This window comes from Berghia stephanieae, chromosome 12 (genome assembly GCF_034508935.2).
Source record: "Berghia stephanieae isolate SIO BIC M18660-M18661 chromosome 12, UCSD_Bste_1.3, whole genome shotgun sequence".
In the NCBI taxonomy this organism is placed as follows: Eukaryota; Metazoa; Mollusca; class Gastropoda; order Nudibranchia; family Aeolidiidae; genus Berghia; species Berghia stephanieae.
Genome location: NC_088371.1, coordinates 13,462,995 through 13,480,332, shown reverse-complemented (window position 1 = coordinate 13,480,332; position 17,338 = coordinate 13,462,995). Strand labels below are relative to the sequence as shown.

Here is a 17,338-nt window from a genome sequence, read left to right as displayed (position 1 = left end):
GAGAGAGTGCGCTCTTGGAATCTACATCCGTTCCCTATTTGAACGCTTCCCCTTTGTCTTAGTTTTCCTCGTGTGCTTTCAATCATAAATTTTGATTTTTTTACGATCCCATTTTCCTCCTTTTTACTGGTGCTGAAATGACCTTAATGTGTCGCAAGTGCCAAAAAAACCCCAAAAAACCTTTAAGAATCAAAATGCAAACTTTAGTTCTTTTTCTTTTTCTTTTTTTTTTGCTGCATTATTTTACAAATTGTAATTATTCTCTACCAAAGTGTATAGAACTGATCCAAGTTTTATGAATTAAATTTCCAACACTTAGTTCACCATAACATAATGCCACTCAGAGATGGTGGGTCACATCTGTTGAGTGTTTCAGATAATTTGAATTTTATTCATTCATTTTTCATTGTCGTCGTCACCCCCCCCCCCCCCCCCCCCCCCTCCAACCATTCCCTTGTGTCTATAGGGTGACATTAAGGTGCTTGTCTTGAGGTGTCTACAAAAAATGCTGCAAAAGTTTCCCAGTCGATTTGAGGATTATGCTGAGCTGACGATATTACGCGTGTTGGATTTACATAAAGATGACACATATCGAGATGTAAGTATGATGATATTTCATCAGAGGTCAGATCATCTGAAATATAAGAAAAGTTGCAAAGATGTTTGGAGATGGAGTTTTTCTCTCTCTTATCTATAGATTATTGAGGATGCATACATGGAAAGAGAAAGAAGATCCTGCGCTTTTGAGAGATGAATGTATGAAAATAATTTGGTTTGTCACCAGAATTCAAAACTCTTGAGGTTTGTTTTGTTACGTCATTTGAGTTGATGTTTTTGGGATCACTTGGTGATAAAGAATGATTGAAGTGGATGTTGCACAGGACTTTGCTGTTGATATTCGACCTCCAAAGAGGTGATTGGTTCTCATTGAATTCTCTCTGATACTTTAAACATTAAAGGTTACAGTTAAATGAGTTGGTTTTGATTTTTATGGGAGGGGAGGGGGGGCATTACTGGTGAGTGTTATGCTGGACTGTATACCATCAATAGAATACAATTACTCTTGGTGCTACCTGTTTCATTACACTCATCCATTTGTTTTAAGAGAAACAGTAGTGAGGTGACCTCATTTCTTTAGTTAGTCTCTTACAGGATTTGATTTGGGCCTATAGTCCATAAAGCTTTTTTTTTTTTAATATCATAGATAAGTTGTCTTTTGGTATTTTCTTGTTATCACGTTGGATTTTCCATGTTTCTGTTGAAATTTTGTAATTGAATTATTTGATTTATGGAGTAAAACTAAATAAATTGATCATATTTTACGCAGTTGATGACCTGTTGTATAGATCACCCAATATTCTTTCTTTCCTTCGGAATGACCATGCATCGACTAATAAATCCTTCATCCACCCTTACATCTATTTTAGTCAACAATGCACCCACACATAAGACTTTCTTCTGCGAAATTCTCTTAAAATGTTTTTTCAAAACTCTAATATCATATTAAACAACTGCTTTTTTTGTCTTCTTCTGAATTTATTTCTGATGGTAAATTTTCTTCTGAAATTGGCCTTCCCACCCCTTATTATTTCAGTCTTTCCCCTACCTTGTTCATAAATGTTTTGCTAGGGATTTGAAATAAATGGATGGGAACAAAAAAGGATTTTTAAAATTATTTTTTTTTAAGTTCAATTTTTAAAAAAACAAAACAAACAAACAAAATTACTGGTGGTACAGAAAGTAAAGATCTAAAATAGCGGACATAGGTCCTTATCAGAATGTAAAAGAATGGTAGGCATCTTTTCCTTTTTTTTCCATTATTGCCAATTGACATTTGACAGTCAGTAGCAAAAGCTGAAGTGCATTGTAGCCTGATATTAGCAAAACTGATTTTCACCAAGAGAGCACTGACAGCTCTACGACCTGGGCCTCATAAGAAGCCGACATCGCAAACCAGTTCCTGCCTTCTTGGTGAAAACTGGTCTACAGTCATGACCAGATAAATCATGAGAGAAATTACTTTTTGAAAGAAGTTCAGTTTTATTCAAAATGTGGCAACCTCTATATGTTTCAATTTTTGATTTTTTAAAAAAATGTCAAAGTAGGATAAAGCCCGAGTAATTAACTACTGATTGATCCCATACGTTGTGACTATTTATTTACGATCATTCCAATAAGGGTTTGAAATAACTTGTTTTGCTATTTGCTATTTTCTTTGCTTTATATGTTTTCACCGACTTTATTGGCAAACAATAGAGAATTGGTCTGCAGGTTCTAATGATTCACAAAGAGTTCATGAAAACTGGGGTTGATTAAAAGTTTTTTTTAAAAGTTTGATACTGTGGAGAGTACATTGCAACCTGTGGAATCATGAAATTTATTGGCTTGATACGATGTTATGTGTTTGAGCGCAGTTAGTGTTTTGTCATACATACGCCGTGGGTATTCCAAAAGTATTTAATTAGCTCTTAAAACTAGCCAACTAATGGTCTCTTTGCTCAGACACTCACAATTGTTTTTCAAATGACTTTTACAAAAAATAATTTGAAAAAGTATTTTGAGTCGAAAGAAACATGTTTATGCTTGTCAATCTCAAGTGAAATGTTAAGCTGTATTGATTTATTGATTATATATATTGTGTTATGAAAAGGTTTGTTTTGAATCGGGAAGTTTTGTCAGTGTGAAGAAAGTTGAAGATTTTATTCCATTGCTTCCGATTTTAGTTGTCCTTATTAATCCTTGCTCGCATTTGTCTTGGTCATTTCTTCCTGATGCATTTAGCTTTTTTTTTCTGTATTATTTAAAGTTGCTCTTGCGGAATTTTAAACAAGATTGAACAGTCTCCTCATTAAATAGCAAATGTATATCTGTCAGTGTAGTGATATTCTCTTTGAGATTTGAGTTATGAATATCACATTCATTGTAAACTTTATGCAAAAATTGATGAATGTTATATTTGTGTCCATTTTTTTTACCAAAGACCGAATAATAGAGGTTTGCTCTTTAAAATTTTTTTTTTAATGTATAATCTAATTCAATCAAACGGGTACATATCTCATACAGCCCCTTTAAGAAGGAGAAGGAAGAGTTTGCTTATTGATTAATGTTTATGCATCCAAGTTGATTTATCCTTCTGGTCAAGAAAGGAATTTTTTCTTTGCGTTAATTGTGCACATTCTTGAAATTAGATCATTAAATATGTATGAACTTTGTTGAATTTTGTTAACTACTATATCTGTTGTAATATAGAAGAAAGGGAGGCAATCTCAGAATCAGATTAATCTTGCAATTAGATTAAACTTAAACTATATTCTTATCATAATGAATTACTTGCCTTTAGCTACCTGCAATACAGTATCTCCACCAAATCTTATCATTTCCTTTCTCCCCCTTTACTCTCTCTTTCTCTTATTTTTTTCTCACCTCCCCAAATCTCTTCCTGAAATAATCTGCCATTCTTTGCTGATGTTGGAAACAGCATTGGCTAAGTATTGCTGTACGCTGATGATGGCGATTTGAAATATTGTTGTTATCCAAGACTTTCTAGAAGAAAAAAAAAAGAATTTATTTTATAGCTTTTATTTTCTGGACTGCATTTAGTGTCTCAAATCCCCTTTCATTTTCTTTTTATTATTATTTTATTTTGATAATTCACCTTATGTTTGTTTCTTTATTTTCTAAATTTACTTTCCTCTGTTTGATTCTCTTTCTGATTTTAGTTGCGAGTTTGTAAATGTAATTATTTACTTGTTTTATTTTACACACTCCAAGACATCTTTATATAGGTCTGGTATCCCCTTGATATGGGCTTGGTGAATTCATCAGGGTGAACAAGATTTGTCAGATTATTAGAAGTAAACATTGCATCCAACCAGGCAATAATATCGCAAAAAAACTAGAGGTTCTAAATGAATCAATAAAATGGAGAGACAGATAAAGGGAGTAAATCTGACTCATAAATAAGGGAACAACACAAAACAAACGATGTTTCGTCCTTTTGGCCTTTTTCAAGTACTTGAAAAAGGCCAAAGGCCGATACGTCGTTTGTTTTGTGTTGTTCCCTTTACTTTAAAAAGGCCAAAAGGCCGAAACATCGTTTGTTTTGTGTTGTTCCCTTATTTATGAGTCACATTTACTCCCTTTATCTATCTCTCCAATAATATCGCATAGATGCCAACTGTTATAATAAAATAATATTTGGTACTTATTGGAAAACTGATTATAATGTCGTTTTGTTTTGAGGAGATCAATAACAGTTTGACAAAAGTAGCTCTAAAACTACAAACATCTCAGGGAATATAACACCAGGTCTGTCGTCTGAAATAGACGGTAAATGTCTTGAAATGTGTTGGTTGGCACATGCAATCCTTTATTTTGTAGACAGCAAAGACATAAAATTTAACAAAAATAAATTGTAGTGATTTAAAAAAAAAAAAAAAAAAAAGCAGGTGAAAATATTGTCATGGTTCAAGGCTTTTATGGTTATGGTTTAAGTAAAAAGTCTGCCTCTGATACTTGTTTACGAAACGATGGCAGGTAAACAGTGTTAATTAGTGGTCCAGTCCTTTATTTAGGTGTCTCTGGTGTATGTAACTATTATATTTAATGAATTTGTCATTATTGTTTTTTTTTTTTTTAACAATTATTTCAACATATCTTTAATCAAGTCTCCACAAATTCTAATCAGTTGGTGATTGAAATAGAAAAAAAAAAATTACATCTTTTTCTTAAATTTGATTGGTACATCATTACATGTTGTCAAGTCTTTTCCAGTTTTGTAATCTACAACTCTTGTTGATTTTACACACCTCCTTCCTACTTTCCAGTGCTTGTTGATCTCCAATTTGGTGGTTTTCGTGTTACTTTGTCAAATACTTCCTCCTACATCAAATTAGAAGAATACTTGTAAAGTGCTTTTTTGCTGTGACCTCCTCAAAGCACTTTACGGCTTATAATTCTCTTCTGTCAGTTGTTGTTATGATTTGTTATAAGTAGTAATCACCAGTTTGTCTTCTTTATTTTTTTTTCTTTTTTCCTTTTTACATATTTGATATGCAGTGCTCATAAACATTGAAATGAGGTTAAGATTAACCAAAGTTTTTTTATGAGCAACAAAACGTATCAGATCGGCGAATTTCACATCTTTCATTTAGAACTCTTTTCATTACTTCTCTCATTTATGTTTTGCACACATGCAAGGTTTTAGAAAACAACCATTTTAGTGATATATTGTTTTATATATTTTTTTTCCGTGTCAATTTTCATTTCTGATTTAACAAGTTGTATTATTATGATTCTGTTTAATGAGGTTTTTTGGTAATTTTTTTTTTTTCAAATATAAATTTACATTTTCTTTTTTATTTGTAAAATTTTGTTGAGTTCAGTTCTGTCCATTAACTTTTATTTATCCTTCTGTTTCTGATACCTCCTTCCTTCTCCACCACTATCGCCATCTGCTTTAGGAAATGGTATTGGCCAGTCTTGAGAAACAAAAGGTGATACATTTGTTTTATCCCACTAGATTCATTTCCCTCACGACAAAAAAAAAAAAAAAAAAAAACCCAAAAAAACACCAAACCAAGAAAAAAATATAACAACGTCTTGTCTGTATAGTAAACCAATTTATTTTGTTTTGCTTAGCCGGAATTTTCACTCGTACTTTTGTTGATTTTGATTGAATTGCCTCTCAGAAACGGAAGAAGAAGGTAACAGAATGGAAGGTCTTGAGACGTTTCGGTGTTTTCCTATTTTTGTTTCACTCTTGGTTTTTAATTTTTGAGTTGGTTATTTTCTTTTTCTTTCTTTCTTTCTTTCTTTTTTTTTTTTCTAATTATTTTCTTTGTGGTCTGCTGTTGTCTGCTCATGAGTTTCTACCTTCTCACAAATCGTTTCATCTTCACTGAAGGTTTTTATCTTCTTTCTCAGTTGGTTTGCTTGTTATTTTATTTATGATTTGGTGTTATATATTTTAGATTTTACAATGGAGTAGTAGTCGTTCACTCTATCACAGGCTTGACATTTCTAACCCAAAATTGATATAGTTTTCTTCATTATTGTTGTCTGTGCGCGTTGGTTTATCTTTTTTTTTTTTAAATCTTATTAATCTCTGTGCAGGATTAGTCTTTTTCTGATTTAATCTTTGTCTCACAAGACGTGGCTGTCGCCAGAAATCATTATATATCTATTTATTTTTTTGTTTATTTTTAAAAGAGTCAGATTGCTGTAGTTTTCTCACTGTATTTGTCTAGTTTTTAGAAAAGTGTTGTGCAAATCCCAAGGAACATTCCTACTTCAATGTTATTCCTATTTCAATGTCTTCTTGATCATATTGCGTATCATTGAGTTGTTGCTTGCTTGATGTCTTTTATTTAGATTTTCATCAAAATTTTTAGTTGTGCCAGCTGCTGGAAAATTAGTTTTCATGCCATAAATTTTTTTTTTTTTTAAATTTATTTATTGCGAGTATTATAGACATGAGACGGATTTTTTTTTTTTTTTTTTTTTTGGTCTTTTTTGTTCTGGCCCAACTTTTATACTTTTAAACAACCAATCAAAAGATATCAACTCTTCTCATAAGATGAGATTTGAGTAACAATTTTTTAAGGAGTAAATAGACAGGATGAAAGGAAAAGGAATGATTCAAACAAATGAAAAAAAAAACTCACTTGTCGTCTTAACATCAGGTCATGTTTTCAAGGGAATTTATTGTGAAATTATTTTTTTTCATCAAGTGCATCTGAAAATGAAAATGAAAATGAAAATTCATTGCTGATGTACAAATCAAGAAATGATTTTATTTAAGCACTAAGACAGTTTTCCTATATTATAGTTTTGAGCATCGTCTTCTCTATTTGATATCACCGCATAAAGGGAGTCTTTGTCCTAACAATGTGACAACCTCGATTGATGACTGACAGAATATCAAGTGACACAGATTTATTTGTATCCCAAATACAAAATCGTTTTCGTCTTTTGTATATTTGTATTATGATAATTTTTTTTACATTGTTTAGTAATCCCAAGCCATCGTTTTTACTCTCGTTCTTACCATTTTATTTCTCGTCAGAAGCATGCGACGGTAAGCCACCCTGTTCATTTGAATTCCTCATCATCATCATTATTTTCGATATTATTTGTTGCTCCGCCTCTTGAAACCAATGGGGAAACAGGAAACAAAACTTCTTAAATGTTTAAACCCATTTTTCCTGTCTTTAAAGTCGAAGATTAAATTTGTTGCATTGCACAGTTGAGCATGCATGATGTAATTAATTTTATTTGGAAATGTTATCGTTAATCGTTGGCATTTTAATTTAGTGTATTCTTTATTCTTCCATCATCGTCACTCTGCAATGTTTCACACCAAGGAGTTGTTCATAACACAGTGGCTTAACTCATGGCAAATATAATAAGCATAATAATAATAATATGGCTTTGTTTATTTTATGACTGTACTCATGACAAACATGACTGATATGATGTGAAGATAGTTTGCTTTTGTTGTTTTTGTGTAACTCTTGACCAGTAACATGAAAATCTAATCGCAAATAACGGAAATGTAACCTGATAGCTGGATCGGTGGCTCTAAGATGCTCGGCATATGCCTAATTCGTGATATCTTGACTCCTTCAGTTGTTATCTTATCACTTATTTATTATTGTCTTTAATGGGAAAAGCAGATCAGTATGCCCATCAGCAGGATATATCATTGATAACGTCGTAATGTTTTTGAAAAAAAATGTTTTGTTGGTTTGTTTTTTCTCCTCTCTCAATTCATGTGGATATATTTTGTAAAGTGCAGTTGAAAACACGGGATAGTCAAGGGATAGTTTTGTGAATGTGAACTTCAATCCCAAATGTAAAAAAGAAAATCGGAAAAGGAATGGGGAAGAATTCTCTTTTTTTTCTCTCTCAAGAAATCTGGAGGGTCTGTCCTTTACAGGTGATGAACTTTGATGAAGGATTTTTTTATTTGAAATAATAACATTGTTCAAAGGATACATTCATGGAGAATCTGGAAAATGAGCCTGAAAGAAATGTAAAATTAAAGATGCTTGGAATGAAAATATATAATGTATTACATGTCTGTATTATAATGACAAATAAATATATAAATTGGAATAATTAAAAATCAAAAAGTTTTAAAAAATGTTTTAAAATTAAATTGTGAAATTAATTTCGTGCATTGTCAAGGGAAAAAAATGAATTTGAACAGAAAGCTTTGTAAGTGATTTTAGAGATTTATATTTTTAAAAATTAATCATACATAAAGTAGCATAATAAGAACAAGGTGAGGTTTAAGTAATATATCGCCCACTTGAATGAAAAAACAACCCTTGGGCTTCAAATCTTCTCTTTCATCAACATTGACAAATATTAATCAATTGGATATTAAAATTTTATTGATCATTTTTTATTATTTGTGATGCATATATGACATTACATATTATAAGTAAAAAATAATGAATTGAAAATTAAGAATTTTGGCTTCCCCTCCTCCTCCTCCTCCTCCTCTTTGAAAATGGCTCTCTTTACATTGAGAAAAGAATTAAGTCATAAATAATACCCAAGACAATGTACGTCTCTGTATTACTGGAAGCCATTTCATTTCCATCCAATGTTTAGACCTTGTCATCTATAGGGAGACCAAAATGCTAACCAATCAATACGGCACTGGTGCCAGATGAAAATCTGAAAGTTTGTATACGTATAAATATACAATGACAGACAAAGGAGAAAGGAAATAAATTACATAAAATATATATTTGACCTATTGTCTTTAACTCACCCAAATCCTAGAGATTTTTGCTACTCTTCAAAAGTGGAAAAAAAAATGTATTAAAAATGAGCATGTACATTGATAGTTTTATTCAACTACCATTAACATGTAAAAACTAAACATATTATCTTTGATACTTCTACGCCTATAATTTGTCTCAGAAAAATGTAATAAATACGCATGGGGTAAAAGTAATCCGGGTAAACTACGGATATAGTCGGTGTTAGGGTTGAGTGAGTTAAATGGTATTATGTCAGGATGAATCGGATCCCGAAAAGTTCATTCAGAATATGAAAAAAAAAATTAGATTTACGAACTTTGACATTTTTGCAATGGAAAAAATAATAGGATAGAATTGATTGAAACAGAACCAAGTTTGATATCTGCGTTTTTCATGCAATTTTTACAACCAATTCATATCACGACATAATACCGCTTTGAGACGGTGGATCTCGTACTTGATTGCCAGAGGAATATGGAATCTTTTCCCCTCTGTTTTTGTCTGGCCATTTATCATCATCCACAACCTTTTCAGATTTTCATCTAAACCATTTAAGTAATGACCAGTACTACCAGTCAGTACTAATTACCACCATCTCCACTTTTTCCTCCCACCTTGATTCACAGTACGCCAAAAGGAACAATGCACGTGTAATTTATTTTTATATCACCATTCCCCACTGCCCCTTAGCTTGGAAACTGGGGAATTATTTTTATTTTTCTCCCTTGATTTTCCTCTGAGGGTTGAAGGTTCATTTGAGATTACTTCTTTACATCTCCATTTATTCATTCATTCATTCATTCATTCATTCATTCATTCATTCATTCATTCATTCATTCATTCATTCATTCATTCATTCATTCATTTCATTCATTCATTTATTCATTCATTCATTCATTCATTCATATGTGCACTCACATTCCCGTCCACACCCAATTTGATTCTTAAAATTCATTTTACTTTGAATAATACAATATTTTCATGATGGTGATGGTGTTCATGGTTACTTTGAAGGGTGGACACTGGGGTGTCATTTTTTTTTTAGTTCTTATGCAAGTGGGATGTTCATCACGCCTTGTCATTTTCATCATAGTCCATAGAAATAATGGCGGAAAAAAATCCTTCCCCAAAGCACTTCTCTCTCTCTGTCTCTCTCTCTGTCTGTCTCTCTCTCTCTGTCTCTCTCTCTCTGTCTCTCTCTCTCTGTCTCTCTCTCTGTCTCTCTCTCTGTCTCTCTCTCTCTCTCTTCTCTCTCTTCTCTCTATCATCTATCTTCTTCTCACTCTCTTCTATCTCTCTCTCTATCTATCTATCTCTCTCTCTATCTCTCTCTCTCTCTCTCTTCTAATCTTCATCTATCTCTCTATCTCCACACTCTCATCATCATCTCTCTCTCTCTGTTGTAATTTGTATAATATGCGTTTATTCCACACTTACACATCATATTACATAACAATGCGCATTTATTAACACAAGCAAGCAAAGAATCAATAACATTATTTAATTTGAGACTTAATGAAGTTACCGTATCAGGAATTATTTTAAGCCTATGACAAATGTTGAATTGCGAATTGCAGCGGTTTTGTTTTTTATATGTATGTCTGTTTGTTTTTCTGGTTTTGTTTTGTTTTTCCTTATTTGGGGGGGGGGGGGGGGGGGGGGGGTCTCATTTTTTAATTTTTTTTTTTTTTTTTAATTCTTTATGAATGACCATTTGTCTGCAAAGTAGGATTAATGTGACTTAGATTGTTATTGTTATGATTTTGGATGTTGTTCTCTTTGAGTTATTTATAATATATGTAGATTTTAGACTCCCTTGCCTATTGATGTTATATTATTGTGTTGTTTTTCTATCAATTTCCCCCTTATTATTGCTGGTGTATTTAAAGCACATGATGGAAAATAGAAATATTTGTAAATTAAAAGACAAGAGATAAAGGGGGCTAAAATTTGAGATCAATATATCAACCATTTTGTTTAGAGCATTATCATTAGTGTTAAAGAATGGAATGTGAATTCATTAAAAATGTTGATTTAACTATGCTATGCATTGTAATATTCTTATATAAATTAACTGCATACCCTAATTCGAAATAGCTGCTTTGAACTATCTTAATCACAGCGACTTGCAAGTTTTCATTCTCAAAAATCTGCCTTCAAATCAAATGATTAATAATTATTTAATGCTTTTTGGATGATAATGAAATCAACATTACATTTTAACAATTCAGCACGTTTCATCACGCTTTTGTTGGTTTTCTCTATGCAAATTTTGAGGTTTTAAGTCTTTGTTCATTCTCTGAGTGATTAAATTTGATGAAGAAAAATGTCTGAAAAAGAATAATGCGATGCTATATATAAATTATATTGTTTGGGATATTTTTCTCATAGATTGTTGGTAGTTGAAAGTAGAAATTGTGGTTAAATTTGTTAAGCATATTGTTAATGTTTATGGAAGGTTGTAATTCATACCAGGTCAATGTAAAAGATGTCAAACAAACCAACTGTCCTGTCATGATAAGGCCAGATTTTATAGCTTGGAACTAACCAGTAACAATCACTTGCTACCCTCTGAATAGGATAGTTGCCTATCACAGACCAATTTGCACCAGATCAGCACGACAGCTATGTGGACAGAAAGGAATTTGTGTAACTTCATCAGATTTTTTTTTTACAGATGCATTATTTTACATAATTTTTTTTTTTTTATATTTGTACCCATGAAATTATTAGATCTTCAAAGAAAGACATTTAGAATGGTGTTGCCTTTCTTTGTGTGTGAACGGTATAATTTAGGATGCCCAAGATGTTGATTAGACTTAATGTTGGTTAAAGAATTTGACTAGACCATTGTTATAAGTGTAAGAAATAGCAGATAGATACTTTGAAAACAATTAAGTATAGAAAAGGAAGAAAGTGGAAGGTCTTAACCGAGTAACACAGTGTGTTTCAAACATGGAAGGCTTTTGGTCAAAGATTCAAATTATAAATTATGGCGGTAGTGAGTAAAACGACCCTCCTACACAACCAAATTATAAGTAAACTAACTGATTGGGTAAGAGAATGGTGGGAAAATACAACAGCTACACATGTCAACAAAATCCCTCAATTTGCGCAAAAATTGGAAGTCAGATTGTTTGTCCATAACTTTCCAGTTAATTTTTTTTTTAATGATAATTTTTTTTTATATTATTGTGTGCCGCATCGGCTGTGATAAAGATACACATTTCAAACTTGCAGTACACCTTTGGCCATAGACTAGTTTTTTTTTTTTTTTTTTTTTTTTTTTTGTGTTAACTCTCAAATTTCAATAATGTGGTCCTAAAATGGAGAGAGTTGAGAGTTGTTGCAAATTTACACAGTGCGCTTTGTTTTGGTACCAGGCAGTACTTCAATCAAATCACAGTATCTCAAACAACAAAATATATGTATATATATTTTTAGATATCACCTTCATCTTTATATTTTATTCCTCAATCTACCCAGGTGCCCTATGCAGCCTCTGAAGTAGAAGACACCCTGGTCCAAGCCCTTCCCCCAGATCAGAATTTCCGTATCTTGACCCCTATCATCCAAGACATGGACTACCACCAAGCCTGTGGTGCTATTCAGATGATGACAAAGGTATCTTCGAAGTGAATTCTAATCAGCTGTGGAGCTGTCAAGTGTAACATTTCTGTACAAAAACGAAGATAACAGTTTTTAAAAAAAAGAACTGAATTCTAAATATGGAATGTTTCAGTCCTCATACAATAACATAAACACAGTGTCACTCTAAGCATATATCGGTGTGTGTGTGTGTGTGTGTGTGTGTGTGTGTGTTTGTGTGTGTGTGTGTATGTGTGTGTGTGTGTGTCTCTGTGTGTGTGTGTGTGTGTGTCCCCTCCCTCTTAAAAGGCAGAAAAGAAGAGGATCGTCTTTAAATAAACGGAATGACTCACTCAGATTGACTATAGCTCTAAATATGCTTAGGTGTCCAAACAGAAAAAAAAATTATGATACCTACTCCGATAGTAGAGTATCTGTAGAGTTTCTTTTTCAAGGTCTCAATTTTGCTTAGAAACTTGATACTAGCTGGTAGCTTGTTCCAATTGAAGGCACAAATACGTTTTTGAGATATTATTTTGATTTGTTTGTATGTTTATTCATTCATTCCTCCCCACACACCCATCCATCCATCCATCCATCCATCCATCCATCCATCCACCCATCCATTCATCCACCCATCCACTCATCCATCCATCCATCCATCCATCCACCCATCCTTCCATCCATCCATCCATCCATCCATCCATTCATCCATCCATCCATCCATCCATCCATCCATCCATCCATCCATCCATCCATCCATCCATCCATCCATCCATCCATCCATCCATCCATCCATCCATCCGTCCATCCATCCATTCATCCATCCATCCACCGACCCACCCATCCATCCATCCATCCATCCATTCATTCATTCATTCATTCATAGCAATCGTTTTACTCCTAGTTATGAAATAGTATGACTAACTTTTTTCTTTTGGTACATTTTCAGGTTGTGGAAAAATTACCCAAAGATGTATTAGAAGCCTCTTTACCAAACCTAGTTCCGGGTTTATTCAAGGTTTGTACAATTAATAGACATGATATGATATGATATAAGTCCAGATTTATGTAGGCTTTTACAGCCTTTTATCTGCTCTTGTGCATTCGTGAACGTATATAATTCAAGTCTCTCAAAACTGGGCATGCCACGTAGTGGAAGGAGGTGTCTGAATTTAACTTTACAACAGTATTTTTCTGTTTCACAATGAGCATCAAGACGGCACTTGAATGCCTGCAATGAAGGGGCGTCCACAACTGTTGCAGGCAGGCAGTTCCATTTGTCGACTACCCTATTATAATGGATATAATGGATTTGAATTTTTTTTAGAGGAGAGTAAGAGTAAAGGAGTGCACGAACAAAAACGAGCAATTATCAAATTAATTCTAATGAATTGCAAATACTATGCAGAAAAATCTATTAAAATCTGTTTGAATTACATTACACATTTTGTGTAATTGCAATCATAATAACAGATGACTAAAAGAACTTGTGAATTTCAAGCTGTACTTTCATCCACCTTGGCCACCATGAGTGATTATTGTTGACATCAGACTTTTGTTAGATGGATTATTTTTCTCTATTCCTTCATGGAATGAAATCTAACAATGACGATCATAGGTGTCATTTTTTATTTTTATATATATTTAAAAAAATTTTTTATCCACATTCCCTATCTTAGTACCTCCCCCAACCAACCCACCTCGTTTCCCTTATTAACCAGTGCTGATGGTTTTCCTCGGATCCGCGGAAATCCGCGATTTTTGTGTCGGAGGATGAATTTCCTCCTTTAAAAAAAAAATGACACTTTCCTCAATCAAATTTTCTGGCTTTGAGAGATTTGATGTGTAGTGGAACAAACTGGTGCAGCTTCCCCACTATCCAGAAGATAGCTAGAGTAGTTTATCATCAATGGCTCTAAAAGTGGGGGGTTAGTGAAGTAAACATGTGGCGTAAATAAAACCATTCATAATTTTCCTCCTTTTCCCCTTTTTTGTCACCATCAGCACTGATTAACACTGCCCCAAGGGTCCAATCCGAATAAGATTTCAGTTTGGAATAAATTTCAAGAATTTCGTTCTATTATGAATGACTTGTCTGTAATTTAAAATGTCTCGACTTTTGTCTATTTCACCAGAACTTTGAACACACAGAGTCCCCCGTGCGAAAGGCTGCATGTTTCTGCCTTGTTGCCATATATATGCAAGTAGAGGAAGCATTATGTCCATATATGGATACTCTTAGCGGTCATAGGGTATGTATTTTGTTGGTTTTAAAAAAAATATTGAATTAAAAATTTTATTTGGAGGTTAGGTTTGATCATCATTTCTCACCCCTGAGTCGTTCTGTTAGTTTGTTCATGAGTATCTTCCAATTTAGCCACCATGGGTGACCCATTACGTGACTACAAAACCTTTATAAAATACATATTTTTCTTGATATTTTTGGTTTGTTTTGTTTTACCACATTTTTGAAACTGTAATTTCTTACATTGCAAAATATTTGACATTCTTATTTTTTAATAATTTCAATTCTAAATTCATTTGTTCTGACCCCCCCCCCCCCCCCCCCCCCCCCCCCCCCCCCCCCCCCGATATTATACTGTTTTGAGAAGTTGAGTCACATATGATAGTAGCGTGATCTGGTTGAGCAAATTTTGAGACAGGTTTTTGATTTGACACCGTCTGTTTAATCTAGAAAAAATGGACAGTTTAAATGTAAAATATGTACAGTATATTTGCAGGAGAGTCAATATCACGATGATAATGCTTGTCAACGACAATTATGACAATGTGTTGGTTATTGTTGGTGTTTGTGATGACAACGATTTTTAAATTCAAATACTAAATTTTCAGTAATATCATTTCTGTGATGGCGGAATTCATTTTATATGTTATTGGTTTTAGCTTCAGATATTGTAATTGTCATCATAATATTTATTATAGTAACATTTATCAGCAACCTGCCTGTATTTTACCAATTGTTTCAGTTCACAAATAGAATAAAAAATATTTTTTGTCAAGCCTCTCATTACCTCTTTTTTTAAAATTTTCAGATGAAACTTTTAAATTTGTACATCAAGAAAAGAAAAATGCAAGACACGCAACCATCGTCCTGATGCTGTTAAGAAAGTGGATGTATGATACCAAAGTAAAAAACACAAACTTTAGAGATGGTGTTTTGGTGGCATTAGCATTTAATATTTCTTTTTTATTTTTACTTACTTTTATTTTTTTTTTTAAATTAAAGTGAGGAGCATTTCTCTGGAGTTATTCAAGTCAACAGGATTTGTATGTAAAAAAAAAAAGGCGTCGACATCGGATGTTATTTCAAGATGGAATGTGAAGGAAAGCAAATTATCCATGGATTATCTTGTATTTCAATGGATTGCAAGGAAGGCGATATTCTGTGGTGTGACACTCATAAAAAATGAAATGATAATTGAATGGAATGATGCTATTGTAGCTCACAATGGATGGACAATCTTATTTATTCTTACTCGGAAATGGCAGTGTCTCTGTATCTAGTTCGTTTGTTTTGTTTTTTTTTCATGGTTTTTTTTTACTCTTTCTTTATTTTTTTTTAAAACAAACGAATGAATAATGTGCTTCTGCTTTAGATGTAGACTTTGTAATTTTATAAAGGGATTTATGGTTAAACTGGTAGAGAAAAAAAATGTTTGATGATTTTAATTTGTTTATCCCTACGCTGCTGATTGATGAAAGTAAAAAGATACCAGATAGACTTAATTAAAGTTGGTTTCTGATGGTTCAGTTGGGATAGTACTCTTTTACGTGCAAATGGAATGGGATTGATTCCGGTTGAAGTTGGGAGATTTATTTTTCTGACTCCCCTGTCCACTCAGCAGTGATTTGGTAGACGGTTATGTTATATCTAGGTGGAAAGTACTTCGAGATAGACTAGCTACCCTATTCAAAGGGTAGCAAACCAATTACTATCATCAATTTAACACAATAAAACAACCGAGATAAACTACTGCTCACCCAACCAACCTTATTGTGTCTGAAGGGACTGCTAGATGAATTTTAAGCTTGTTTATCACAAACATTTGATGAAACACACTACTATAATATGCATATAATAATATAAAGGTCTGAACAAGTGTGTGTATATAATAATATAGTGTGTTATTCGTGTCTCACATGCATATCAATCCACATAAGCCTCAAAAGTTAGCAACTTCTCGCACACGTATTCATGGATTATTACAAATTACAGTGGTCCTCAGACTTGATGAGCTTGGATCCAACGAAATCTTTGATTCACGAAAAAAAAAATATTAAAAAATGAGAACCCCTTGATGTTGAAGTTTTCAATGAAGTTAGTCACATGGCTTTTACTGCTTTCCCGCCTGCTTCAATGTATTGTCAAGATTAGAAGATTAGACTATGAAATAAAACTGAATCGAGCCTGGAAAGGCTCATCAAGGACACTTATCATAGATTTTATTGGGATATCATACATTGTTTGGGGTCAAATTTAACCAAATGTAAACAAATTTCTCCCAGATTCTGAATATTTAATCATAACTTTAAAAGAAAATCTTTGAAAAAGTTAATGTTTTTTTTTCACAGAAAAAGATATTATATAACCAAATTGAACTACAAAACATCTTTTCCAAATCACTTTCAATTGAGGATACATATTAGTAGTAAGTGATGGAAAGCATGATTTTTCGGGGTTGATAGAGATTACTTTTCTGAAATAATTTTTTGTTGAAAATTGGTGGAAACTACTTTGAGTTAGACTAGCTGCCTTATTCAAAGGGTAATAACCAATTTATATTATCAATTTAGCACAATAAAAATGTAAAACCTTTAAAAGCAAACAAACTAAACAATGGTTTGACTCATCAGCCAGTGGAATTGTACTGTAACATTTCATTGTACAACACCTCCATGTATTTTTTGTTTGTCTGAGTTAAAATGTGAGTATTGCTTTGTGGTAAGAT

General features: G+C 32.8%; 1 protein-coding gene across 50 annotated transcripts in view; it reads left to right on the top strand.

Moving 5' to 3' along the window:
• Positions 1 to 16,674, top strand: part of LOC144958123 (CLIP-associating protein 1-B-like) — a 272,256-nt gene extending 255,582 nt beyond the window's left edge. For 26 of the 50 annotated variants that reach the window (XM_078889853.1, XM_078889851.1, XM_078889843.1 and 23 more), the window contains 5 exons: positions 467 to 598; positions 12,264 to 12,401; positions 13,318 to 13,386; positions 14,504 to 14,620; positions 15,422 to 16,674. In XM_078889853.1, the coding sequence (XP_078745979.1) occupies positions 467 to 598; positions 12,264 to 12,401; positions 13,318 to 13,386; positions 14,504 to 14,620; positions 15,422 to 15,484 (519 nt within the window). In that variant the 3' untranslated portion in view covers positions 15,485 to 16,674. Of the gene's footprint in view, positions 1 to 466; positions 599 to 3,478; positions 3,497 to 7,066; positions 7,079 to 9,403; positions 9,428 to 12,263; positions 12,402 to 13,317; positions 13,387 to 14,503; positions 14,621 to 15,421 lie in introns of all 50 variants that reach the window. The other 24 variants (XM_078889844.1, XM_078889822.1, XM_078889816.1 and 21 more) reach the window with 3 other exon arrangements.
• Positions 16,675 to 17,338: the final 664 nt, after the last annotated feature.